At 42.3% G+C, this 27,966-nt stretch overlaps 1 protein-coding gene across 8 annotated transcripts; it reads right to left on the bottom strand.

Moving 5' to 3' along the window:
* Positions 1-1,663: 1,663 nt before the first annotated feature.
* akap11 (A kinase (PRKA) anchor protein 11) lies at positions 1,664-27,256 on the bottom strand. Of its 8 annotated transcripts, none has more exons than XR_015125291.1 (12): positions 26,964-27,255; positions 22,789-24,115; positions 22,650-22,703; positions 22,370-22,501; positions 21,147-21,411; positions 15,583-19,939; positions 15,197-15,337; positions 11,569-11,655; positions 8,121-8,167; positions 7,473-7,672; positions 3,305-4,391; positions 1,664-3,274 (listed from the first exon to the last, which is right to left on the bottom strand). XR_015125291.1 is itself a non-coding variant. In XM_086265703.1 (12 exons), the coding sequence occupies exons 2-12, from the start codon at positions 24,067-24,069 to the stop codon at positions 4,212-4,214; spliced, it is 5,637 nt and encodes a 1,878-aa protein (XP_086121829.1). In that variant the 5' UTR covers positions 24,070-24,115; positions 26,964-27,255; the 3' UTR covers positions 1,664-4,211. The 8 variants fall into 8 exon arrangements, 7 of the variants coding, with proteins under 7 accessions (XP_086121829.1, XP_086121831.1, XP_086121830.1 ...); XM_086265703.1 differs by having other exon boundaries at positions 1,664-4,391; positions 22,789-22,899; positions 24,007-24,115; XM_086265705.1 differs by having other exon boundaries at positions 1,664-4,391; positions 11,569-11,652; positions 22,789-22,899; positions 24,007-24,115; positions 26,964-27,254.
* Between the last annotated feature and the right edge of the window lie 710 nt (positions 27,257-27,966).

Here is a 27,966-nt window from a genome sequence, read left to right as displayed (position 1 = left end):
TGGCCATTGTACCAAACATTACCCAATTATCCATGTGTGTGTGGTACGATCTAATCGCACAGCAACAATGGTTGTTTTGTGCTGCCGTATCCAGGCATAACCATGAACTGTTATTGAAGCCATCATTCAATAGATACACAGCCCTTCTGTTTTCTTTGAGACATGCAGCACAGATAATGAGGAGGAGGAGAGCTGCCTCGCCTAGTAAAGTGACACCTTTATTTTAGGTCTGGAGGAAGCTGCAGTTTAACAGCAGTAAAGGTTGTCATCAGTGAGAAACTCACCCTTAATCAGCATCCAAGAAATGCTTTTCATCCAAGTGCTTGAAACAAATTGGTAAGGTGCTTTGCTGACAGTGAGATTGTTTTTTGATTTTAAATGATTAGTTGCAGCTTGGAAAAACAAAAAAGGTTCTGTGGCGCAGTGGTTAATGTAGTCAGCCTAGGTTTAAACGATCCCCAGTTCAACACCTGGAAGAGACACGAGCGGACTCCTGCTAGCAAACTGCTAGTACTGGTCCCAAGCTCAGATATACAGGAAGGATATCTGGTCAAAGATTGTTTGCAGTGTGGTTCTTGAGGAATTACTTCTATTAAAGTGGGTTTCCTTTTTTTTTGGTACCACAAGCTGTTGAAGTTAACAAATAGAGGGTGGAAATTGCAGGGACCCCTCCTTCAGATAAAATAACATTGAAATTAAAGTTCTCATGCTAATTCTAGATGTAGAACAATACATCGTGACATTATTTAAGACAAAAAAAATTTACAACACGAGTAAAGAGCATAATGGCTGCATGTTTCTACCAAAAAAATATGTTCATTTCCTTTTCGGAAAACTGGCAGACTTTACCTGTAATACCTGTAATACAACACTTCAGCAATGTGAAACGATACTCTGCGTGCTGATACACGGATGTGTTCTCACCATTAAGACATTAATCAAAACAAAAACAAAACTAGAGCACATGAAAAAGCTTTATTGTCACACCAAGCTTTGACAAATAAATGTATAGTTTCTGATTTCAAGCTTAGAATGTGCAAACTATTTAGCAATGCCACTGGGAGAACAAGTAGTGAACTCACTGTTATATGACTTATTATAATTTATTAAATATCTTTGTTTGGCAGGATCTTACAAGGAAGCAGGAAAATACACAAGTGAGAAGAAGTAAGGTACAACTCTCGAATCTTTTTTGTTGTTTTTTTCCTTGTACAAACGCCCCAAAATAAGAGTTAAAGAGGGAGGCAGAAAACAACAATGGGAACGAGTGTAACAAAAACAGATTTTACAGCATCTGCTTCTAAACAGCAGTCTCAGCGGGTTCAGATTCAGCTTTCACAAACACGACAACATTAGCGCTACTGTAGGTCATGTGGGGTGAGCAGGAATGTAAAGTAGATCAAGAATGAAAATAAAAGAAGAGGGGCAGGGTGCTGGGAAAAACCTGGGAAAGTCCTACAAACTAGGCAGTCACATCAGGAGAGAATCTATACAGTGAAGCACTCAAGTGTCTGTGACTTTTAATACATTCCTTTAATGTAAACCAATATATATACTGTCCCTCACCTCTCAGGTTAATACTTCAATGTGTGATTTCTGCTCCCTTTTTATTTTTATATATATATATATATATATATATATATATATATATATATATATATTCATTCCATTGTTATTTTTTTTCTATTAATATTGTAATGTGTAAACAATTCATACAGAACAAACACCTTTAAGATTATATGACCATATGGCAGCCTAGAGATTTAAGCAGGAACAAAGAAGGCATCTGCAGAGGCCTCTAGCATACTGTGAGGCAGTGTGGACACACATGAATCACTGCTGCACCATTACTGTAGGCCAGCACAAGGAGGAGAGTAACAATGTTAAGCTTTAAAAGTTAGATTGAGCCATGCAGGCAAACACCACCGACAACACGTAGTTTTATAATAATACATGTGAGACTGTGGTATATTACAGTGTTTCAAACTTAAATTTGACGACCTTGCAGCATCATGTCATCCTTCAGTCCCTCATTTGGGGAAAAACAGAACATAACAAAAAAAACCAAACAAACAACAACAACAATAAATAAATACAAACATCCAAATGTATCCCATTAATTTGTAGATTGATTTTAGGTCCACAGAGGAGGGATAGGAAACGCCCAGTCTCTCCTCAGGCTAAGTCCAAAAAGGGGGGGGGAAGAAAAAAAAAAGTGCTTCTCAGCAAGTAGCTGGTAGTGCTGTGCATGTGGGGGCTGGTGAGTAATGAGGGTGTGTGTGTGTGTGTGTTGCACCGATGAGGTGGGGGTAGGGGGGCAGGTTACTGTACGGAAGTTGTGGTATTCATACTCGTCGACTCCTCGAGGTGACTGTGGAGTGTGGGTGACAGAATGTGTGAGTCCAGGCCTGAGCTACGCAGATGTTGCTAGCCTGCGGTTTTACGACGTGCAGACAGAGCCGGTGTCTTTAATTACTCAACGATCTGCTATCTGCGTCACTGGATCTTCCCCAAGACTGGACGAGGGCCACTGACACAGCTGACCGCCATACGCAATTAACTACTGAACTGCAGAGGGTGATCAGTCACCCGGCTTAGTAGCGGTAAGCCAAAGTGACCATTTCCTCCACAAGTAAAAGCAGCATTTCATGTTGGATTAGATACTCTACCTTCAAAAAAATAAGGCATATTTATATTTACATCTATAAAAAGAAATAGAAAAATAATCCTTGTACATACATACAAAGATTATTTTTTCTTTTCTTTTTTAATAAATCCTCACTATGACTCATTCTCCTCTTTAATATTTTACTAAGTATGACAACCAAGTAGATTGCTACTAGAAGAAGCAGGGTTACAGTATTAGGTAAAACTCTTATTTATTCTGTGGCCAAATAAATTTGCTCATGATCATCATTGCAAAAATGACGGCACAGTTCATTAAACTACAGAGGTGGGCTTAACAGAGTTTTATCAACCTCTCTGTATGGCAGCGTAGTGAATCATTTAGAGAAAAGCTAAATGTACTTACTGCAGCACAACTCTAGTGGATCAAGACAGTAACGGAATTGTGTTCATGTATTTGTGTGGATGCTGTAAAGCATCCCATCCACCCAGTCCTCCGACTGGGAGGCCTGGGTTCAAATCTTGCTAATGGCAACAATTCTTTCAGTTAACAGTTAAACATTTTTAACTCTTTTCAAGAGAAATTTTATCTTCTTCACCCCTTTTCAGCACAAATCCCAGCTTTTTCAGCTGTTTTCAGAAAAAAAAACTATTTTCAGCAGAAATTCTGCTCATTCACCTATTTTCAGCAGAATTTTCAGCCTTTTCACCTCTTATCAGCACAAATCTCAGCATCTTTTGCTCATTTTAGCAGAATTGTCAGTTTCTCCATCTCTTTTTTGTGAGAACGAGTTTGGGTCAGTGAGATGAGTAGCCGCCTTGAGGCCAGGAGGGCCAGGTTTGAATCCTGCTCATGGCAACAGTTCACCTCTTTTCAGCAAAGATTTCTACTTCTTCAGCTGTTTTCAGCAGAATTTTCAGTTTCTTCACCACCATACAATTTTTGCAACTTTTCATCTTTTTCAGCTATTTTCAGCAGACAGCTTCAGCGTTACAGCATCCACACAGCATTTTTGCAGGAAATGCAAATTTTTCTCTTGAATTGGTTCTAATAATCTAAATGTGTTTGTGTGTGCATATGTGCGCGTGTACAGTTGGTCTCTCAACATGTGGAAATACCACCAGAGAGGTGAGGTGTGGGTGTGATGACATCATCCACCCAGCAGCTGTGGGGATTCCCAGTCTGTCTTTTCTCCCAACACACTGCATCTCCCTCTGGAAACACACCGGGTGGGTCTTCCCCCACTTATTGTAGCTTAAGCACAGCAAGGTGTGAGGCCTTCGATTCAAGAGTGTAGGCAAGCAAAGGAGACACCTCATTAAATCAACACAGGTTACACATACAGGCCTGATAACTGATGAAACTGCAGCAACAAAACAGAAACTGGGGAGGAAAAAAAGAAAAAAAAAAAAAAAAAAAAAAAAAAAAAAAAAAACGGGAAAAGATGGCATGCCATACACGCAATGCAACACACGTGCTGCCCACATTTGTGAGAGGGAGTTCAGATTTATGGGGCTCACAGAGGTTGCAAAGCCCTGTTTGGAAATAATGAGAGGAGAGCAAGGAGGGAAAAAAAGCAGAGGCCTTAGGTGCGCTCCAGAAGCCACTGGAAGAGGGAGATGCAGTGAGGTTCTTTGCTGGCCTCAAGTGCCTCTTCTCTGGCCTCGGGCTGACTGTGGCTCACATCACAGTAGCGCAGCAGCATGTGCAGCAGCTCACCCACCTTCCACTTCCTCTCTCGAAGCCTCTGGACTACCGCTGGGAGCTGAAAGGACACATTGATTATACAGTCATCTCAAGGCATTTATCTTGTATTGAAAAGACTTCATAATATTAGAAAGAGCAAATGCTTGGCAATGTGAGGGAGGAAGAACTCCCTCTTTTTGTGGAGTGACAGGAAAAAGGAGAGATAGCGAGCAACAAACTGAACAAAACATAACTTACAGGAGAGAGTAAATAAAAGTTAATGAGATGCAATAGTGGCATAAAAACAGAGTGTGAAATGTGGGGATTGAAGGAGAATTGCTGAGCGCAGCATGGGAAGTCCCCAAGCAGCCCAAGCCTACTGTAGCACAACTAAGGGGGATGTTCAGGGTCACCTGAACCACAGTAAGCTGGGTTTGTAGAAAGGGACTCTGTCCTAAATTTAAACTGGAACCTGGTTTCATGGGAGGCCTGACAACTGAAGGCTCTGCCTTCCATTACACAGGGTGGGCCATTTATATGGATACACCGTATTAAAATGGGAATGGTTGGTGATATTAAAGTCCTGTTTGTGGCACATTAGTATATGTGAGGGGCAAACTCCTTAAGATGGGTGGTGACCATGGTGGCCATTTAGAAGTCGGCCATCTTGGATACAACTTTTGTTTTTTCAATAGGAAGAGGGCCATGTGACACATCAAACTTATTGGTACTGTCACAAGAAAAACAATGGTGTGCTTGGTTTCAACGTAACGTTATTCTTTCATGAGTTATTTACAAGTTTCTCTTTGTTCACAGCCATTGACATGTTGAAGAGGTTAACACATGAGGAGCAGATCGAAATTGTGTTGATATCTGGTGAACGCAGTAACCGGGTCATTGCAGCAGATTTCAATGCAAGACACCCTACGAGACCACCCATCTCCCATGCTACAGTTAGCAAACTGCTTGCTAAGTTTCGTGAAACTGGTTCAGTGTTGGATTTGCCAAAATGTGGACGCAAGAAAACTGTCACTAATGAAGAAACATCAGTGGCTGTCCTAGCTTCATTCAGCAAGAGCCCACAGCGTAGCACTCGCTGCATGTCACTGGAGAGTGGCATTAATCAAACATCCCTTCGGCGGATATTAGCTACTCACAAATGGCACCCTTACAAACTCCAGCTACTGCAGCATCTCAACGAGGATGACCCAGATCGGTGCACAGAATTTGCAGAATGGGCAAAAAAAAAAAAAAAAAAAAAAACTGGAACAGGACCCTCAGTTCACGCAGAAGATTTTGTTCAGTGATGAGGCAAACTTTTATATGAATGGTGAAGTTAACAAACAAAACTACCGCTATTGGTCTGACACTAACCCACATTGGATGGATCCCTCCAAGACTGTTGGCACAACAAAAGTGATGGTTTGGTGTGGTATATGGGGTACAACGATAGTGGGTCCATTCTTCATCAATGGAAACCTCAAGGCCACTGGATATTTGAAATTGCTACATGATGATGTGTTTCCCTCTTTATGCACTGAAGCTGGCACGTTCCCTGAGTTTTTCCAGCAGGATGGAGCACCACCACATTATGGGTGCCAGGTCCGAGCATTCCTAGATGAACAGTTTCCTGGAAAGTGGATTGGTCGTCGTGGGCCAGTTGAATGGCCGCCAAGGTCTCCCGATCTGACCCCCTTAGACTTTTATCTTTGGGGTCATCTGAAGGCAATGGTCTATGGTGTGAAGATACGAGATGTGCAGCACCTGAAACTACGGATACTGGATGCCTGTGCTGCCATTTCTCCTGCGGTGTTGCTATCAGAGTGTGAAGAGTGGGAGAAGAGGGTTGCATTGACAATCCAACACAATGGGCATTGAACACATTTTATAAGTGGTCAGAAACTTGCAAATAACTCATGAAAGAATAAAGTTACGTTGAAACCAAGCACACCATTGTTTTTCTTGTGACATTACCAATAAGTTTGATGTGTCACATGGCCCTCTTCCTATTGAAAAAACAAAAGTTGTATCCAAGATGGCCGACTTCTAAATGGCCAACATGGTCACCACCCATCTTGAGGAGTTTGCCCCCTCACATATACTAATGTGCCACAAACAGGACTTTAATATCACCCCTAACCCTCACCAACCATTCCCATGTTATTACGGTGTACCCATATAAATGGCCCACCCTGTACTTTCACCTCACCACGACTCGACTCAGATCGACTGGTTTTCCATTAAAATCGAGTACGATCAATCTGCTGCTCGATCTGTGGCTTTTTGTCAGACTTGTTTCTTTGTAGCGATTTATGTTCTCATGACCCATCGAGTGATGCCAATGACCAGGCCAATCGGTGGCATGCAGTCTGACGATGTCACATTTTAGTATGTGTTGCTTGGAACCCCAGCCGAGAAGGTACTATTTTATTACTTAGTACCAGGTACTATGACCTAATGGAAACCTGAAAACTGTGGCAAGTCAATCAGAGTAGGTACTAATAGAAAAGGGGCTCATTTTAATATGTGTAGGTCACATATCCATATACTGGCGTCATTAGACCAAAATCCATCAAATAAAGCAAAGAGAATCTCATCCCAGTAGCAGATGTTTTGCTGTATTATTATAATATTACAGTGTTAAATGTTTGAGATTGTGCTTTTGTTCAAACACAGGGTTTTTAAATAAGAAAAACAAAAAAAGCAAAATGAGTAAAATTAGTATATGAACATTGCACATGGCCATATTTAAACATCAGGATCTGTATCACCCCACAATTTTACTGGCTGTGCAGGCTTTGGAAATTGTATAACAATATATACCATTAAGCTTTGTCAGGTAACAGCGATGACTATGACCTTTACTGAAATGCAGAAAACAGGAACAAACTGGTGAAATTACTGGTGATTTTTCCAAAAAAAATCTACAGCTCAATCGTCACAGTAGCTGGTGCTTCTCAGCTGTTTGTCTCCATAGCAAAGCACAGTATGGTGGGAACCAGCACAGAACTTTACAGGATTGTTGACCTTCAAAACAGACAATCACGGAAAGAATGACTTCTTTCACTGAAGCGACATGACGTGGTTTAAAAAGAGTTTTAGTGCTGACTAATGAAGACCACAGAGGGAACCTGTTTGTGAGGAATATAGCCACAATCACCTGCTGCAGTTCTCTGTCAGGACTTAGCTGAATCTGAGGGATGTCGGCCATGGAGGCTGCCAGCCACTGTAGCATGCTCCTGAGCTGGGGGTCGAGGGTGACGTGCTTAGGGCCACTCCCAGGATCTCTGACATCTGAGTTTGCTATGACAAGCACAGTCCTGGGAGTTTGCACTTGAGTCCTGTCCACACAGAGTGTCCCTGCAGCACAGAGAAAAAAGATTCACTCAGCCGTCAGCCACACCTTTTCAGTTTTCTAGCGCTCCTTCTTTAGAACACTATGTCCTGATCTGCTCAAACCCAGGTTTCCATAGCACAGCAAACACAATAAGGGGACCCCTTTAAGTGGAGGCAATTGTAGTCTGAGACATACAGAAGGCAGAGTGACTGACTGTGGATGGAGTGCATGCATGAGTATTAGTGTGGCTGAATGTGGGGGTGGTTAAATCCCCAGCAACAACACAGACAGACTAACACAGTCAGCTGGAATCCAACTGTGTCTCGGACAGCAAAGAGCAAGAGCACAAAATTTTTTTTTTTTTTTCCATTAGATGTCCCAAAAACTCCAAGTATTAACCTGTAGCACTGCCACAGTCTACTTAAAAACATTAAAGAAAGAAAGATGCTGCAGGCAATAAAACGTGCTTACCACTTGATTCCTCTTTGACCTCAGCCTCCTTGTCCTCTGTATTGTCACTGTTGGATGAGAAACGCCACACAGGTTAGTAAGAAGACAGAACAGGTCGGACACACAAGGATGCATGCAAAGATATAGAAATGGCAATAAGCACACTAAAGCTAATAGCCTTTGACAAAAGCAAAGCACACAAACACTGCAACCAAAGCAATTCTGATCAAAAGACGTCTTAGACACGGTGATGCCGTATATCTTTCCTGAATTCCTGTAAATTGACTTTTCTGATCAGGTGTCTTTTGTCAGTTAATGCGCAGTGACGAAGAGGAGATCTTGATCAGTGTGAAAGTTGATTTTTCCCTTCTGAAAAGCTACTTGATATCCATTCTGTCAATTGTGCAAATATTTGCTGTGTGACGTGCCAGCAGGTAAACAGTCATTTCACCACTTTATAAGGTTGTTAATCACAGGCCTGTTGACACAGCCCACAGCTACAGACACTCAGGCTCTGCACGTTAGGATATAAGGATATCATTTTCTTTTCAGAAAGGAAAACCGTTTAAGGTGTTTCACTGTTTGAGACTGCAAAGGAGTGACGGCACTGAAAAAGTAGGGAGAGGAGGCGAACTAAGAAGGAGGGCGATAAAGCTATGCACTCAAAATATATATGGGCATCAATGGAGGTGCCTGAACAGTATAAACCTATAGGTGTGGAGTACTTCCTAGTTAGAAAATCTTTGTGTGTCTGTCTACTTGAGGTTTCACTCACACAATGCATGAATCAAACCTTTTTCCCTCCATTTTAACATCTCTTGAATTCTTTAAAAAGAACTAAACCACAAATGTGACTCTGTGAGAAATCTGCCACCTGTTGGTAGCCACAAAACTGCTATTTACTACGCTCAACATCAAGTAACTGTGGGTGTGAGCAACATATATAAAAATAGCTTATTATTAAAACAAAACTATAATGTTAATAAACTGAATTTAAAAAATACTTTTAGTAGTTATATTATTAACAAGTAACTGAATATTAATTAGATCACAAAGAAATTATTAACCAATAATCGTCTTGGGATTTATTACCACTAAAACAGTACGGAAACTTATTAAATATTTTATGAATGCTAGTCATTATATACTGACATTATATTCTGTTACTATAAACATTATTTCTAGACAGAAGAAATTACAATATATTATACATTTTACACCACTGTAAGCTGATGAAAACTACACTAACTAAAATCAAAGTAAAAGCACAATTGCTAATATAAGAACTAATACAAAATACAAATCTGTAAGTCAACCTTGTGCTCTGCTTTAATCAGCAAGACACATCAATGTGGATTCAGAATAGCTTCAAGTTATCCTTTCTTCTTTTTTCTGACCTGTAACACCTTTGTTTAACTAAAGGTTTTGACATGTTTCATATTGGAAAATCTGTTGCACTTTTGATATAATCTTGGAAGCCATCAGCTTTAGTTGATGTTATGACTATCAAAATGCACAAACCTGTGAATATTTATTGCCAGCTCTGATCATGGACTAATAAGGGAATGACAAGATGCAGAGATACTCTGTTCTCAGAGGTCTCAAATATCAAACAGACCGGCTATGTTAATATATCCGGTCAAATAATATCTTATAAAAGGACAACTGAATGTGTTAGCTTTTTAGATTTTCAATACAGCCGTTCAGTGGTAGCACCTAGAGCTGAAATGATACTGGAATTTTCTAAAAGCACATTTTGAGTTGAAGCTGCTAAACAAGCTGAAAGAAAATCCATTCATCAGCCTGAGAAAGGAAGACTAAATAAATGGTTGGTAGTACTGTCAGTTGGGTAGTACATGGCAATACATCTTTGCATTTTTTTCCACACTGCATCAAATTGAAGTTGATTACGTCAATTAAGCATCATGTGGTGGAGGGCGGTTCCTTATTTATTAATTTTTTTTTGCTGGGAGTTTTAGAACCCTATTAGTTATGGTGCTTACTCTTTAAAATACCAGAATAGGGAGGATGGAGTAGGTCTAAGTTTATTAGATTGATCAGTATTGCTGAACTATGAAATATTTTGGGTGCATACTGTATTTTTGTGGGGTTTTTTTGTTGTTTTTTTTAACTTGAGTATGAACTTATACAAAATATTTAAAAAAAACAGTTTTGTTGATTAAAAAACACTATAGGATTCATATTGGTATCGGCTGATATCCAAATTTATGATATTGGTATCAGACATAAAAAAGTGGTATCTCTAGTTGCAACAGCTGCAAGACTGATATATGCAGCCACCTCTAAACATCCACCATGTCTACTACCTGTTTAAGATTAGCTTTAGGTTTCCCTTTGTATGACATTTCCAACTATTTTACATATCCTTACAGTTTCATGAATCACTTACATTCATGAAACGGCAAAACACAAAGTAAGACAGATTGCTACCTCAAAGTTTGGGGAGAGACCCCGCCCTAGTCTAAAAAGGTTGGGTATCTTCGGATTTTGTTCACAAGAAAAAAAAGTATGTGGGGTGTGAGAGAAACAGGTAAACTGGCGCACCAGCCACAGAGCTTTTGATCTACATTTTAACTCTCACTTACAATCATGAGCTCTGGGTGGTCACTGAAAAAATGTTAGGAAAGAAGCAAGAAAAATGAGTTTAGGCTTGGCGAAAAGACTGGCTGAGGAGCTTGGACATCCAGAAGGAGCCCAGAGTACTCCCAATGCTTAAGGCAGGTGAGGTGTTTTGGGTATTTGATCAAGGTGCCTTGAGGCTTAACTTAGAGGTTTTCCAGGGACACCCAAGTAGGAGGAGACCACAGGGTATATCTAGAATTCACTAGCTTGGGTCTATCTCGGGATTTTCCAAAAGGAAACCTGCTCTGTGACTAGACTTTAGATAAGTGGGGGGGGAAATGGATGCCCGGTCATAATGCATGCAAGAGACTTAATTTGAAAGTTAATATATTATAGTTTCTAAAACTATGAAATTAAATGAAAAATAACCCTCCACGTTGTTCTTCAGGGACTGGTTGGCTGTTCAGAGGTAATACAACATGGACAAAATAATAACACTACATATTTCCCACAAAGACAAAAAATTGCATGCAAGCAATGCAGAACCAACAAAACTTAAGCAACACATTGCATGCTAAGATTAGCATCAACAAGCATTTGCCATGTCAAGCCTATTAATGTTTAAAGCTCAAGTATGGTCATGTTAGGGGGCTGGTGGTTCCTAGTATGAGACAAAGTATAAATCAGAATATTGTAGAGTGGCAGTTTAAATCATTTTCATATGATGAAGAAAGATTTTCCACTAGTGGATCTATCACATACTTCAGTACTTTGTGGTGCTTTCATAGCAAATTCAGTTCATTCTTTGTCACATTCTAGGTAAACCCCCATGTCTTGTGTGCATTTCTTTTCCAAGGATAGCCATGCCAATCGGGTGCTGACCAACCTGTCAGAGGGGGAGAATGACAAGTGCTCTTCACACGCCTCCCCCTCCAGGCCCAGACTGCTCCAGCTACTGCTATTCCCATTACTGCTGGACACAGAAGGCAGGTAACACACCGCTGTAACACTGACACAGTAAGTGGCTAACACAGAGAGCTACCAAAATGCAACAAAAGATCAGGATGTAATAAGCAGTTTCATCACATTTGCTATAAGAGCTTACTGTCATGTATCGTCAACAAACAACACGGAGGTGGATGACCATTTCTGGTAATCCTTTAAATGTCAGGTGAGGTTGAAAAAACAGAGGAGGATTCTTCAAATTATGCAGGTTTTTTCCACTGTACACCTCCCTGAATCAGCTTTAATGTTGACTGGGCCCATTTGTTGCTAAAGTCCTGAAATGTGAGATCATTACATTTTTGTTCTCACATAATCTCGTTAATCATGTGGCTTCCAGCGGGACAACCAGCTGGCAACAGAAGCATAACAACATACACTCTCGCTATAATTAGTGAATGATTAGCCTTGCTGGCTGGAACCTGCATACTGTGGCATGCTATAGCCTAACTAAAAGGGAGAGATGTTTCTGATATCTAAAAATACCTCTATTAATCTGCATTACCTCAGCGGCAGGTGTGGTCTGAATGGCATACTGAGAGGTGATTCATCTAGTCAGTCAGCCTGATCTCTGTCTCGCTAAACTCATAAAGGAATTTTCCCCCCGTTATTTCATCTGCTGAGCGGAAATAGTAGCAGCAGGCCTTTGAAATGTCTTATGAATTACACATGGTGGACTTTGTTCCAGTAGAAACAGCACTTGAAGAGAGGTGAGCACTTAAAGACACACCTTTAGAAAATATTATGACACATTAACTTTGCCCTGATGGCCAAAATAACTTAATGCTAACACAATATGCTCTTTTAGCATGTTGGGAACAAACCCATTGTCAGGTTTGCTTCCATAGAGATATCAACCCCTGCCAGAACTGTCAACAGCCCATTTCCCAGAGACTTTATCAGACTCACTCACTTTTTTTTTCTTTTTTAAATTGACACACACAAACATAGGTCATGTCCATCCAAGACAAGAAGACCAAATCGGTCATGCCTACAACTACTTAGAACTTGGTAACATAGACAGTAATCTAAAATACTTATCCTTTAGCCTTCACATATAATGCAACATAAATCAGAGAAAACTTGCACTCTGGCAGTCAAGTTTAAATGATTTTGGAAAAACATACAATCTGCACTGTCTTTGGGAAACCTTACATCTACAATGAACTGCAGAAAACACTCCTAAATGGCTCCAACGGGAGCAAAAAACCCTCCAAAAAAACCCAAAAACATAAAGTGACACAGTATGATCAAAGTATAACCTCAGGCTTTAAATTCTGAACCCAAACCAATTAAGAACAATAGATTACATTCAATGTCTTCTGCTTGGACATTAACAGACTGTCCATTCTGAAACAACTAAATACAGAAACATATGATAGATAACCTGCTGAAAAAAAGGATACTACTTGCTGTGACAAAAGAAATGGTAGCAGCTGTCACAAAAACATGAAAAAACATTTTACTGCATACCCACATGTAGACTGATACTGCATACAAGACATGCAGTATCAGTCTGTACCAAGCAGAGCTGCAACGACTATAAAAATTATTTGACGTGGAATTTTATTGTTAACATTTTCATATGCTAATAAATGTGTTGTAACTGCAATACACTACAGGAAACTGTGGGGGCAGTATTGCCTATATCGTCTGCCAAGACTAGACAATACTGAAGAAGAATGTAGCACAAACAGCAAAACAGGAGGACTGAAGAAAATAGAAACTGAGATTTTAAACATTTTGAAAGCATTCCACAGAAAACAAAGTTCAATGCAGATTGTGCAAACCGGTGCTTTCCTTCCACGACAGCACTAAAACGCCGGCACCCTGGAGCAGTAAGGTCAGTTAGTGTTAGTGCGTCACAGTTGTTGCTCATTCCAGCCTTGTGTAGGCCCACAATCTTGTCCTTGACATCATTGGAAAGCTCTTTAGTCTTGGCCATGGTGCAGAGTTTGGAACATGAAAAATAAATAAGTATTTATGTTCATGTTTGTACAGCAAGGTTTATTTCAGCTTACCTGTCGGAAACTTCTCAGGATGATGCTTGCACCATTTCAGTTTTGTTAGCTAAACAGTGAAATGCAATAATAAACCATTAAAGAGCTCCACTGTCTACTAATTTTTGGGTTTTTTTTTCTCCCATATTAATATTAGCATTTATTCTGAGTAGTAAACCTCTTCCATTTAACGTTAGGTAATTAAATGTGGGTTAAATCATATACAAAATAATTGGTACTGAACATTACACCATCTGAGAAATGATGTTTTCAGTGTATCGGCAACCAGCAACAATCAAAGTTCCTAGAATGTGCTGTGCGTCGCATTTTGTCGCGCCTCGTTTACCTTCTATCAAAAAAGGGAATTTTTGACAAAGTCTGGAGACAGACCCTCAGCTTTGAAAAATGGGCTTAAAATGTTCCTTTTTAATGCTTACAGGATCAAGGAACCCTGAACCACCCCTTAGTTATGCTTCTATAGTATCAGACTACTGGGAGATTTCCCATAATACAGTAAGCCGTTTATAAAGCATAATTTGGTCTCTATGAAGTTCTTTTCTGTTTCTCTTTTCTTGATTGCTTCTGCTTGTGGTTCCGCTTATCCTTTACAGGGCCGCAGGGGGGCTGGAGCCTATCCAGCCTATCCTACAACATGCATCACACACAGAAAGACTCCAACCTGATGATGGAATTGAGCTTAGGACATTTTTGCTGTGAGGCAACTGTGCTAACCACTGTGCCACTGGCATATGTTAAAACAGGCACAAATGATCTATTAGTCTGGGATCTGGTGGTGATCATGAGGGTTATTGGGAGCTGCAGAGACTTCTGTGTCATTACACATTCAAGGTATAACAACACACAAAGACAGTTACTGGTAATGTCACCTCAAGGAGCACAAACTGGGTGATTTCAACCATAAAGTCAAAATCTGCTTGTCTGCTTTCCAACTAAGCTAATCATGAAACCCACGACACACAGCTATGATCACTTTGTTCTCAGACTTGTTGTGGTTGCTATAGTTGCTAACCCAACCACCAGCTGGTTCTTATGTGACATTAGAGTTCCTATTGTGGGTGTGAATGCAAAACAGGGAAAAAAAAAACAACCAAACCTTTAATTCTCAAGGGGAGCGCCCCCGTATGTAGTTTATTTACTCTCAAGGATTCTTCAGATGTTTTAGTGAAAGTGCCTTAGGTAGGTTTTTTATTGCCACAAACAAAAGTTTGAAGCTAAAAATCATCCAAAGGAAAAAATCTTTATATGTTAGTATAACATATATACATATATATATACATATATACACATTTATGGAGTGTAACTAGTAGCTAGCCACTCCATAAATCACAATCTGATTCTTTCTTTCAAATTCTGGTTAAAAAGCTGTGCATAAATAAGTGTATAATAAGGAATGCACTACAAATGTTCTCAGACCCCATTCTAACGTATATTTTAAAGCACCAAGTTGGACTGTGCTCTAGAGGTGATAGATATAAAGTTAGGTGTGTTTACCTGTCGCTGAGGTGGAGGAAGCTGCTGTTATCATCTGGGTGCTCATCTTCAAAGCTCAGGTTAGACCAGCTTCCCAGGCTGTCATCTCCAACACTCAGCTGCTGGGATACAGTGGACTCAGTGGTTTCCCTACCCGAAGCACTAAATACAAAGAAACCAAAGGAGAGAGAAAGAAAAAAAAAGCCTCACTAACAATGCAAATAGTCACATGTCAGTGCAGTAAAACTGGGAAAATAAAACATTAAAATGTTTGTCAAAAGAAGTGAAACAAAGCTGATTATAGGTTACAACACATGTTTATGGCCTGGCCATTGATTAAACGTATGCATGGAATGAATTTCGGGGCAAACAGACACTCTTCCTGATGTGAACTGGGAAGTGTGTACCTGGTAAGGGCAGCCTGGCATATGTTGGACAGGGCTGATGTCATGATCTCAGCAGTGAGGCTCTCGGCGTAGCTGGTGCCATCATGGCCGATCCCGCTGTCAGCATTAAGGCTGGTGTTGCTCAGCTCGCGCTTTGCTGTATCCATTGCCATGGACACCATCTCCTCTGCAAATGCCACCCTGTGGTCCAGGTCGATGTGGATTTTTGGAATCTCCAGACTAGAGAGCACTCTTGCTTGACAGTCTCCTCCCCTTTTCCTCCTCTGCAGCACAGGTTGGTAGTGGTGCCTGCTGTGCTTGCTGCAGTATGGACACTCCTGGACTTGACAGCAACAACATGGCCTCTCCCCCATTGCCCGGACCAGAACTGGGCCCTCAGACAACCTCTGTGTGTGAGTGTGTCTGTCATGGTCTTGGTGCTCCCGTGATGAATGGCCAACTGAAGCCACGCTTATCTTCAGCGTGTCATCCACTATTTTCCTGGCATAATGCTCAATGACTTGCATCACCTTGCTACTGTAACCTTGATCGTAGAGACTCCCTGTGCTGTGGTAGTGCTTGCTCTTACCCTCCTTGGATAACACAGGGCAGGAGAAGGAGTTCCTGATGAGATTCTCTGCCATGTCTTCCAGTTTGGATTTTTTATAAAGACAGGAGTCAGTGAAAGACTTTGGCAGCCGTACAGAGGAGAGATGGAGCTTGCGTGTGACATCACAGGTGATATTATATGCTAAAGATTCAGCAAAGTGGACTAGATCCATGTACTCCCTCTTACTCTGCTCTTCAGAGTCCCTGCAACAACACTGGGTGTTTCTATCCATCTCTGTTCGATCCTTGGCTGATGACGTTTTACTACTACAAGACGATTTCCATTCATCTGGCAGAGACTTAGAGGAACGAAGACGTGCACTAGAGGATCTCTGCTTTATTTTACGACTGGCGTGAGCCAAGCCAAGTTTTATAGAACGATAAGCCAAACGGCTTGCATACTGGTCCAGGACTAACTCCCTACTCCCCCCTTCCTTTTTCAGCACCCTAATGAGGTAGCTGGCATACTCATCTGTCACGCTCTCACAGCTGGGATACTCAGAGGATAGACCAGAGCTGGAGCTAGACACAGTGCTCGAAGCAGAGGTGGAAGACTGGGAGACCGAGGCAATCAGGTCATTGGACCACTGCTCAGCCAGCCTTCCTAACCTCCAGTCTCTGCTCTGATCTGTACCGGGTTGAGAGTGATGTCTGTGGTGGTAATGCAAACATTCGGAGCTAGATCTGTCCCAGCTTCTTCTTCTGAGAGCTCTGTGATACGGGCACTGCTGTCCAGAGCTCACCATCCTCTTCACATCACTAATTACCTCTCCCGCCACTTCTCCTGCATACACCCACAATGAGTTGAGGGTCTGCTCTGAAAACTGAGCCACACTGTCTCTCCTCTTCTCACTGCCCTGGTTCATCTCTCCCTGCTCCTCTTCCGCCCCTCCTAGGGTGTCCATCTCTGTTGCCATCGAGACTATGTGGCACGCCAACCGCTCAGCATAGTGGAGAGCTTCCTTGTTGGACATTACACGAGCGCACATCGGGCTGGGTGTGTGTCGGCCGCCCCCTCTCTCTGAACATGTGTTAATGACTCCAACACCGCCTTCTTCTGCCGGTTCTTCCTCCTCTTCTTCCTCATTTCCATCAGCCTCCTCAGAGAGAGATCTCATCAGTTTGAGCATAAACTCTGCCTTGTCTGCATCTGGGATGGTGTCTTTTGGTCCCGGGCCCAGCTCAGGCTGATAGTGAGGGGTTGGAGGTGGTGTTGCAGGGGAAAATTCTTTAGCCAGCTTGCTTTTCAGCTTTTTGGAGAACTGCTTTATCTGTCTCTCCTTGGACACCTCACTGGGCTGCTGGGGGGTGGACGGAGGAGTACCAGGAGTCGCAGCAGACTTCTGTCCAGAGTTTGGAGCTGAATCATCCACAGTAGCGGATATCCTCCTTTGTCCACCCGTCTCATTACCCGGCACTTCCAAAGTATTCATCATCACAGGATGTGTTTCAGACACACCCCTGGTCCTGGGGCCTCGCTCACATCGGTAACTCCCCTGGTTTAGAGTGCCTGTCTGAAAGGAAATGGGAGGATTATTTTCTTGTCCCATAGGGCCACCTAGCCTAACATGCCCAGAATCTGTATAGTCATATCTAAAACTTTCCCTGACAACTCCTTGCTTTGAAGGGGAATCCAGAGCATCGTAAGAGTCCCTGCGGCTCCTGATTGTCTTTGTGAGGAAGTCAGCACAGTCGCCCAAACCCTTCTTCATTTTAGAGGCAGTTATTAGCTCACAAGCCTCAGTTACTATCATATCCACCATGTTGCCAGAGAAGTTTTGGAATGAAGACTGTTTTTGGGAGGGCTCTCCTGCTGGTAGAGAGGTCTGAGTTCCATGACTGTAAAGGGCCGTTAGTGGAGACGTGGCATTGTCAGAGGATGACACAGTTGATCTTTTGGGGCTGGTCGGTGGGGTATGTGACAAGCTAGACCTCTGCTGAGTGGTCTCCTCGGAATCCTGGAAGTTGGAGAGGGCGTGCCCTGCTTGGGGCACAGGAATACAGCTGGCCATTCCTGATACAGTGAACAGGGCTTTCTTCACAGTACAAGAAGCATCCTCCGCTGGGACCGCTACACTTAAAACCTGCTGGTTAGCAAAGGTGCTGCAGGTATGAGTGCAGGTGTTATCTGCACTGACATAACAGATGTTGTCCACAGACACACTTATAGCTGCTTGGCTTGTGAAGGCAACATCTGCCTGAGAGAGCTCTATGAAGGCCTCCTGGATGACAGACTCAGAAAGGTCTGAAGCATAGGAGGACACCACCACCTCCTCCTCTTCTTCCTCTTGCCCATGGCCAAAAGACCAATCACTTGGGGTGAGAGGCGTTGAGGGGTGGGAGAACTGACATACTTCCATTATACCTTCAAAAACAAGCTCTTCAGCCAGATCAGCAGCAAAACGTGATACAGTGCTGTGGAAAATCTGCTTCTTCACAGTCAGGAACTCTTTGAGCGCTGCGGACACGGCCTCTCCAACCAGGAAAGTGGCCAGCCCGTTGATTGCCCGCTCCTTCAGTACATATGCACGTCGCATGCCAATCTCATGGAAGGCCATTTGAAATACTGAGGAGGTAAGTCGAGCAGCTAGGTGGCACAAGGTGGTGGTGCAGGAGGACACCCCTTTTTGGAGGTCTCGCAAAGCGCTGCCCAAGCTCATTTCCACAAGGTCACTGGCAAACCTCTGAATACCATCTTTCAGAGACTGGGATTTCTTCTGCAGCTTGGCCACCGTCACAGTCTCCTGTATTTCTGAGAGTTTCATCAGGTATCCTGAAGGGTTCTTAAATTCCTTGTGGCAGACACAGGAGAGATTCTTGTTGTCACTGATGTCGACAGCAGACTGGTAGCCACAGACAGATCCGAGAATTTCTTTGGACAGACTGCTAGCAAAGTCTGAGTAGGTCTTATACAAAGAACAGAGATCCTGAGGTTTACGTAGCTCAGAGTCATCTTGTCCATCTGCCTCTGTATTCCAGAAGTATTCCAGTGGCCCGCTGGAGTCCACCAGGGGACTGAAGGCAGAGGAGCTCAAAGGACTGAAGAGGGGACCACCGTTCTCCTCAGAGGGAGTCTGTACAGGCCGAGGGGAATCCGGCACCTCAGAGGGAATTGAGTAAGGAGAGCCTGGTTTCAGGGGCGTGGGTTTTTTCACATTGGCTGGGAGAGTGGGCTGATCAAAGCGGTGAGGATTCATTCCCTTGGTTGAGCAGCCCCTAGAAACATATTTTAAAGATGATGTACTTATGCCAGATTCATCAGCCTCTTTCTGTGCTGCTGGGACACTAATCGCATCCAGAGGCAGAGTAAGAGTACAGCTCTCAGAGTTGAGCTCATCCAGATCATCAAACTGGTCAAAGCTGTCAAAAAACTCACTAACTTCGGAATCTGAGTCTTCAACTCGCTCTCTGGGCCCCCCTGGCACTTGAGGAATGTCCAGTTTGGCCAGCAGGCTCTTCTGGTAGCCCACTTCATCCAGGAAAATGATAGGGCTGGGGCTGGAACAGTCTGACTCTTCTGATTCACTGACATGAATCAAAGGTGAGGGGAGACGAGCTCCAGGACTGCAGTAAGTCCACTGGGATTCCACACCCGATGACCTCTGCACTGTGACAGATACGTCAGGACCAGATCTGTGTTTGGCTGAATACTTCTTCGAAGACGAGCTTATGATAACACGGGAGCCTGATAATTCCTTTTTTCTCTTGTGGGCTGGGACTGTCTGTGAAGCCACATCACGCCTTTTAAAATGACTAAATGGAGCTGCAGCTGTGGAGATGGACATGAAGGAGAAAGAGGAGAAAAGTGGTTAGATGCAACAATTGCAAAGAGGGGATTATAAGATGATTTTCCACAGTGCTCATGGCACTGTGGAAAAATAAAAGACAAGTAAAACTAGTAAATAGCTAATTAGTGCCATCTAGCAGTGAACTGAAACCATTTACATTCTAGAGACGTTTTAATTAAACTTTGCACAGATTATGACAGCATAGTGCTGCGGATGGAAAAAATACATATTACATTATTCTTGTAAGATTCTAATTGTTTCACATTAAATCACAATATTAATAATTCTATGTAAGTCTTCCCATAGGGCTAGATGTGTTGAGAATGTAGAAAAAATGATAACTATGACCTTGAGCACAATTTGGCTGAAGACCTATTAAGTAATCACTGTCTATATGTTTGATTAATTTCCGACCAATGCTGAATGAGAGGCAGGGTACGCCCTGGACAGGTCACCACTCTGTCGCAGGACTAATCCGGAGAGAAAGACAACCTTCCACACTTACATTCACACCTCTGGCTGATTTGAACCCTACATTTCAAAACAATATGCAAAATAACAAATAATCTACTCTTAGGCTGTATCATCAAAAATGAAATATCTGCCACGGGACTAGAGTTTTTAAACAGACTGTGTTTTACATTTTGCTGTATAATGTCACTTTTTTCCTCCAAAGTTTGAGGGCAAAAATCTTCAAGTATTTTCAGATTTGAGTATTTTCAAGTATTCAACTGTCCTGCCAGTCTCAGTCTGTGTGTGCGCGCGCGGACGTGTGTGTGTGTGTGTGTGTGTGTGTGTGTCAGGCCTGCTAATCTCTGCCTGCTGCGAAAGTCCTTCTCAGAGGAGAGCCGACCACAGAAGCAGAAATACTTGCAAAAGAGCTTTTATTCCCCCTCAAAAACCAAACAAGGTTCCAAAAAGCAGACACGGGTCCTTGTTTGGTCACACTTTTTTGGGGGGGCATCTTTGCTCTCTTCTCTCCTCTTCCCCGTACTAAGCGCAACTATGGAGTTTTTTACCAGTTGGTGCTACTTGGAAAATATAGGAATGTCTATATTATACATGAAATTACAAGTGGTATACCACCAAGCATTATGAGAGCATTAAAATAAAAAGAAATCCTTTTCTGCACATGACTCAAAAACCAGAGGCCACTAAATGCCAATAAGCATTGGCTGCTAAACCTACAGGTATTGTCTGCTGTGTCGTCCTCCTCCAGATGTTCTAGAGCTGTGACAAAGTCATCCTCGATTGATGAGACCGACTGGTTGGTGTCGTCTTCGTCTGGCTGGTTGGGCTCAGCTGCGCCCCTCTGAAGAGCCTGAAGCTCCAGCGTATAGCGGAGACCTGCCATGTAGCACCCCAGCAGGCCCACCAAAGTTGGAACACTGGCTTGAGGGTAAACGTTGGTGCTGGAACTATTCCTCAGAACACACACTGTCTTTAACCAATACTGGAGGAAGAGGAAAATGGCATGAGAAAGGGGAATAAGGGGGAAATGAGAATTGCTGACAGCATGGTTTGGCTGGTGATTTTTCAGCTCATTTGAAGAAAATCATTTTTACCCAGCAAGCAGACAGACAGTCAAAGCAATCACTTTTGTAAATTAAATTCACATGGGCATTTTTTTTTTTATCTCACAGGAGGAGGGAGATGGCTGGAAGTATATTGTTATGTCTGTGTCCTGATTGCAAATTGATGCATATGCAGAACGCAAAAATCCTTTAGTGCTAGCCCACTCTTTAATTCACAAAGCTGGGGCGAGAGAGCCACAGAATGAGCTGCAGGGTCTGTGTGAACCCAAACATGGCACACAGGAACAGGAAAGTGGCGGCTGCAAAAGCAACTTCTCTGTCAGCCTATCCCACACCTGTGTTTCTTTGGAAGCGTGAGAGAGACTCATACATCTGCTTACATAGCCCTCATGTGGGAAAACTTTTAATCAACAACTGCTAGAACTGGATTAGCGGTTGTTAAAAATACATCTTCTTAAAATTAAACATTTACTGTGTTTGGACATGTTTCAAGTATCATTAACCCTACACATATAAATTCAGATCCCAACACATCCCGAGGACAGCAAAAGGAATGCAGCTAAGCTGGGGTCTGAATAAGCATAGTGAAGCATTGCAGTACTCTTTTAGTCAATACATTTTTAAAGACCAGAATGAGAGGCTAAAACAAAAATTTTATGCATTTAAAAAGATACAATACCAGAATGTTAAACAAGAGAAAGTGTCTGTCGTCAGTTTAGAGAGCTCCTTTTCTAATCGACTGTACTTACTAGGATAGGCAGTAAGTGCTGTACACTTACCCACTCTTATTTCCTGCTATTCTCTCCAATCACTTCTGCTTTGTTTGACATGCTGACAAAACAAATTAATTTAACACAAAAACGGTCGTTTACATACCTGAGGTCCGGCATCCTTGTGCTCTGGCAGCCTGCGAGAGTCTTTGAGCAGCAGGACTTCATCGTTCTTAATGCTGTGGACGTGGAGGGACCTGAGAAGCTCACACAGCCCCCCTGACAGAGAAGACAGAGCCTGGTGGACAAGAACACTCAGAATCACCCCAGTTTGAAGGCCAAAGTGGTAACTAAAAGACCAGGATAGAACTCAGAGATTTAGTTTTTGAGTTTTGTGTCCTCTACCATCAAAGTATGACCTACTGTCCATAACTAACATGTTGTACCTGCTGGGTGACATCTTCTCCTTCACTTACATCAGGCAGACACACAAAGTGAATCTGAAAAAGCACAGCTGATGGTCAATATTGATGTGTCATGTGTTTAAACATGGCTGAGCTTCACTGGTGCGTTTGTGTGACATACCTCTGTCAGCCTGGTGGCGTCTCTTGCTGGCAGCTCTAAACCAATGCCACAGAGCTCCTTTTTATTCCTGAAGAGGCTCTTCACATTCTGCGCCCCACTGTCTCGCACAGTCTGCAAACAGACATGCAGCTTTTTTGTTTGTTTGTTTGTTTTAAATAGAAGTACACACTGGCCTACAGCCTCAGTGAGTATACTTTTATTCATCTCTGCACCGTGCACCGAGGAATGCAAAAAAAGAACTTGACTGTGTGCATCTGCCTTCTCGTACACGCGCAGATCCTAAGCAATCCCATTATTTTAAAATGCCTGATAAGGTTCTACAGGACTGTGCATTTTCAAATGAAAATTAATTAACTGCATTAGAAACTACAATGAAAATCAAGCGGGGATAAGAGAGGAAATTAAATATCTTTGCAACAAAATTCTTTTAAAAAGCGCAACATATAGTTTTGTACTGAAATCCAGTGGAGTCTACATAGCATTGTTGTTTGTATTTATACTTGTGTCTTCATTCCTCAACCATCACACCGACTTGAAGCTAAGAAAAAGTGAACACTTACCAAGCAGGCATCTTACTGGCAGTGATCTCCAAGGCCAGGAGGCAAAACTTTTACTAGTAACATTAAAGCAGTTCATTTATTCATTACTTAATAGACTACTAAGCAGCTGAATCTTTAAGTATATCATGTAATTTCTTAGTAGATGTATATATTAATAATCTTAATCCTCAGCATACTTAAAAAACAAAACTTTAAATACATTTTAGTGGAATAAATACTGTGCCATGCTGACTCCTCCCAGCTGTCATAGAACAAGAGGCAGGGTATGCTCTGGAGAGGTCGGCAGACTGTTGGGGGGCCAAAACTTACGCGGCTGACAACTGTTCACACTTACAATCACACACAGGAATCATCAATTAGTCTTTGAACTGTGAAAGAGAGTTGCAATGTTTGAAAGGTCATAGCCTTCATCAAACTCCTTTAATGTGCAACTAATTCTTGACGGCAAGAAAAACAACTTGATAGCGGCAAGTCAGCTGGTTTGGTTCACAGGTGAACTCAGCACTGTGAAACTCCCAGTGGGCCAGTGGCTGGCCCACCAACTTGTTCACCATACCTTTCTGCTAGTCCTTAGCCACTGGGCAATTCAATAGGTGGAGCCCTGAGTGTACTGCACATGTGTGCAAAATTAAATGCAAATACATCCTGACAGACAGACCTCTTTCCGCACTGAGGATCTGGACCTGATTGGGACTCCTCGAATACGGGCACAGGCATCCATAGTGACAGCTAGCTGTACGTGGCTGGTTGGCCGGCTGGCCTTTCACCTGTAAGGAGTAAGAAAAGTGGATAAAAAATATGTTAAAGTGTGAAGTTCAACTTCTTTAACGACTTCTATTGTCACTTTGAATACCACAGCTAAGTCTTTTTCTATTTTAATCTACAATCCTCTGCAAGTAAAAGAGAGCAGCTCAGTGTGATCTCTCTGGTGCGCTTACATTCCACTCCACTTTCCCACCCCCCTGACCACAGCAACAATCACATGACAAAGCAATGACAGTCTCAGTGTTATTAGCAAGAAGCTATGTCCCTATCTAGTGTTGCACATAAATACAGATGCCAAAATAAGAAGCATGATGCAACAAAGTCAGTGGGCTGTGAAGATGATAGTTCCACTAACATGAATCAAGTGCCTCAAAGCAGGACTTACCTAGACTTACCCTGCTTGTGAAGCTAAGCTATTGTATTGTACTGGCAATGCTTCTTTTCTTTCTCTTTGCTATTCTTTAAACAGCCAGGCCTGCATCAAAGATCAAACAGCAAGGCAAAAGAACAGAGGGGTGTATGCGCTTAGAGCAGGACGACCACATTTGGTAAGCAGCATGAGAGCGCGAGTGATGGAAGCAAAATATTTACAGTGTACAAGAAGGAAAAGTTTCCCAAGAAATCCAAGCCTCTCCTTTGAGGTACGGGCCAAAGTGGCTAGTTGAGTCTAGACGCAGGCAGGCGGTCCTACTGATCAGCCCATCCTGCATCCTGAGAACCAGAGGGGTAGAGTGCATGCCACAGGCTTCCTCTGGTGATCCAGGACCTCCTAGCTTCGCAGCTACTGCTGCCTAAAAATCAACTATGCAGCACACCCCACTTCACTCACAACAAAAGCAGCCACAGTGATGTATATTATGGCGGTGACTAATTTGCATAAGTAGATTGTTAATCTGTTTATGTTTCATGTTTAGCTCACAGACTTGTCATTCAGTGGTACAGTTTGTGAGAATCGACTCAGGAGGCCTACATCACCACCTTATGCAACCAGCGTGGTCACATAATGCGAAATGGATTCAGCATTAGTCATGTTACAGGAAAAACTACAATTAAGGGTAACTAAGTTTAGGCTTACACAAATCCTCCAGGGCTGATTCATAAAAGTCAATTATCAATGTTTGGACAAAACAAAAAACAAAAATTATGAAGCTAAGTCAAGCCAGCGAGAGGATTGTCTGGTGGGGGGAGCTGATGATCTAAAATGGGTGGCAGGGGGGAAACCCCCCCCCAAAAAAAACAAAGCCAACCTGTGGAGGGCTATGTAGGGATCTGGTTGTGGGCCAAATTCTGAGGGTGAGTGTGGGTGGCCGGAAGGGTGGATAAACAGAGACAGGGAGAGAAGAAAACTCACAGCTCACTGTGAGATCTGACACCAGCTTCTACTGAGGCACAGGTACCACTATGGTTAGAGATAAACTGACTTTTTGTCCTCCAATATCTGTCATTATTGCAAAAAGACAATCACGTGGAGGCCAGTACATTTCAGACATGGCAGCTGCAGAACAAATATGTGCAACTCTGACCACAGAAGGACAAAACAGGTGTGTGTGTGTGTGTGTGTGTGGGGGGGGGGGGGGGTATTTATCCCACTCTTAGCAGGAAGAGAAATTAAGGTTTATATACTGCAATGGGAGGGCAGCAAATTTAATTTATTCACAATGAGCTACTTTTTGATTGGTAGACAAAACAGGTCAAAGTATTAAGCCTTAATGTTGCACAGCTTTAGGCTCATCATTACCTCAATAACCTACTCATCTTTTGCTCACAGTGTAGTTAAACATACTTCATTTCATCTAAATGAAATGCAGTTGTTTTTTAATGTTGTTCTGAGGAATGTTGCACTTGTGCTTTTTATGTGGTGCAAAACACAAATACATTGATATAAAGAGAAGAAAAAGGTAGGACGAAAACAACTATTTAATTACAGCCCTACTCTACAGCTAATCATATGACAATGCAGTTTATATAAACATTAACTCAATAATTCTCACAACTTTCACTAATTATTTTAGTTTCGATGTTGGTTTTAGGTCAGGACTCGACTTTTTAAAAACATTTCGGAACAGCACAATGCAAATGTTCAGTTCCAGTGGCCTTTCCTTTAATAGCCACCACTGTGATGTTCCGAAATAACACGTGCAAATGTGTTATTTTATAGACAAAATAACACATTTGCCATTTTCTATGTAAAATTTCTTTTCAACAAAATGATAACTTGATCTGCATGTTAACTGCTATTCGAACCATTTACATGTAAACATTTCGCATAACATGACTTGTTGGCATTGACAACTCCCCCTGAACACTGCATGCTTGTCGTCTTTATGGATGAATAAATGCCTGTAAACACTGCTAGATTTTTAATAGACGTAAAAAAGCATTTGGGTGCTTTGGAGGAAGAAAGCTGGCTAATTTACAGTTCGCGGGGCTGGTACCCCCCGCAGCAGCAGGCCGCAGAAGAGCCACACACCGTGGATGCTGAGGCTGATTCACGACTACTCAGGCTCTGTGAAATCATGGCCAGAACACACAAACGCCTAACCAGCTAGCTAGCAAAGGCACATTATACATAGACATACAGAGTACACAACAAACCTTGGGCACACTTAAAAAGACTGTCGACCACAGCAAAATAAACCTCTTTGTTAGTTGACAGGCTGTCAATCACTATGTTAGCAGCAGAACCAGGCCGCGGTCCGCTCGGTCTGTTGTCACCTTAACGTCGCCAGCTAGCACCTAGCCACCAAGCTAATGACAGCGCTACGACACATCCAGATAAACCGGCAGCAGTTTGTGGTCATTTTTCGTTTAGCATATACGTCGCAATTGCTATTAGTAAGTCATTTTTACCTCTTCGCTCAGTGTCGGACTCCAGCAGCGCTGACGGTAGCCGCTGTGTTTGATGCGCGATTCGTAAACGATTCACCCGTTTGGAACTCTTCCGACCACAAAATGAAAACGTGAACTTTCAAGTCACACTGAGCACAGCAGTGTTTAGGACCTCTGTGATTAAATACCATAACTATGTCAATTCTTCCCAATCGCCAAAACACAGCCCAAAAGTCACCGGGAGGAGTTCAGGCAAATTACAGATTAATTTAGACAGCTCCTAAACCTGACTCGAAATCCCCATCTACTGCGTGCTGCCGTTCTTCCCATGAAAACAAGAATGAGGCATAATCAATCGCACACCGAAAAAAAATATATAAGTGTCGCACTGCCGCTGAAGACAGAACAATGAAAACACAGGCGCGCACACACACACATACACTGAGTATTATTTAAAAACAACAACAATAACAATAAAATGCATCATCATAGCAAACCGATTTTGACATATACCTGGCATAGATATATATTGCCTTCTTGTTTGACCACCCACCCTTCATCGTTCTGGATACCTTTACTTATCATGTGAACATCAACACCAATAATATAGCTGGACAGTCTTTCTGTTGGTTTTAGCTTCTTGGGATAAAAATAAATATCAGGAGGAATTTTAAGCAGAAAAGTAGAAGTGAGCTACAGCAATACTACAAAGAGAGAATATCTCAGTAAAGAAAAGTCTAATCATAAGAGTGGATGCGGAAGGAAATGCTCGGGGGTCTAGTCGTATAAAATAGTTCTCTAAATGCCACAAAAGTCTGAAGTCACAATGTAGCTATTCTTTTGTTTGACACGAGTGATTAATCTCACAGCACAACAGAGAAACTGTAAAGTGTAAATTCCCAAAACATATTAGCAAAAATTAGCTTCACTTGGAAAGGTTTGGGGTGTTAACAGGTGGAATTCTAGGCCCACCGGCTGTGTTATGTTGAGATACTGTGGGCTTACAGCAAACAGACCTGCTAAC

The sequence above is a fragment of the Aulonocara sp. 'chitande type north' Nkhata Bay genome, linkage group LG16 (assembly GCF_057382095.1).
Source record: "Aulonocara sp. 'chitande type north' Nkhata Bay isolate Kocher_YH1m ecotype deep benthic linkage group LG16, A_spYH_male_GT1.1, whole genome shotgun sequence".
NCBI lineage: Eukaryota > Metazoa > Chordata > Actinopteri > Cichliformes > Cichlidae > Aulonocara > Aulonocara sp. 'chitande type north' Nkhata Bay.
The sequence above is the reverse complement of the archived record's forward strand: the minus strand, read 5'-3'. Positions and strand labels throughout refer to the sequence as shown.

What these genes read in the sequence shown, in the direction of transcription:
- akap11 (XM_086265701.1), bottom strand. Translation starts at nt 22,992, where the DNA reads ATGAATAAAAGTATACTCACTGAGGCTGTAGGCCAGTGTGTACTTCTA. An exon ending in ACGCCACCAGGCTGACAGAG is followed by an intron (nt 22,704 to 22,788) that starts GTATGTCACACA and finishes GTGCTTTTTCAG; the next exon opens with ATTCACTTTGTGTGTCTGCC. An exon ending in TCATTCTCCCCCTCTGACAG is followed by an intron (nt 8,168 to 11,568) that starts GTTGGTCAGCAC and finishes CTCATCCAACAG; the next exon opens with TGACAATACAGAGGACAAGG.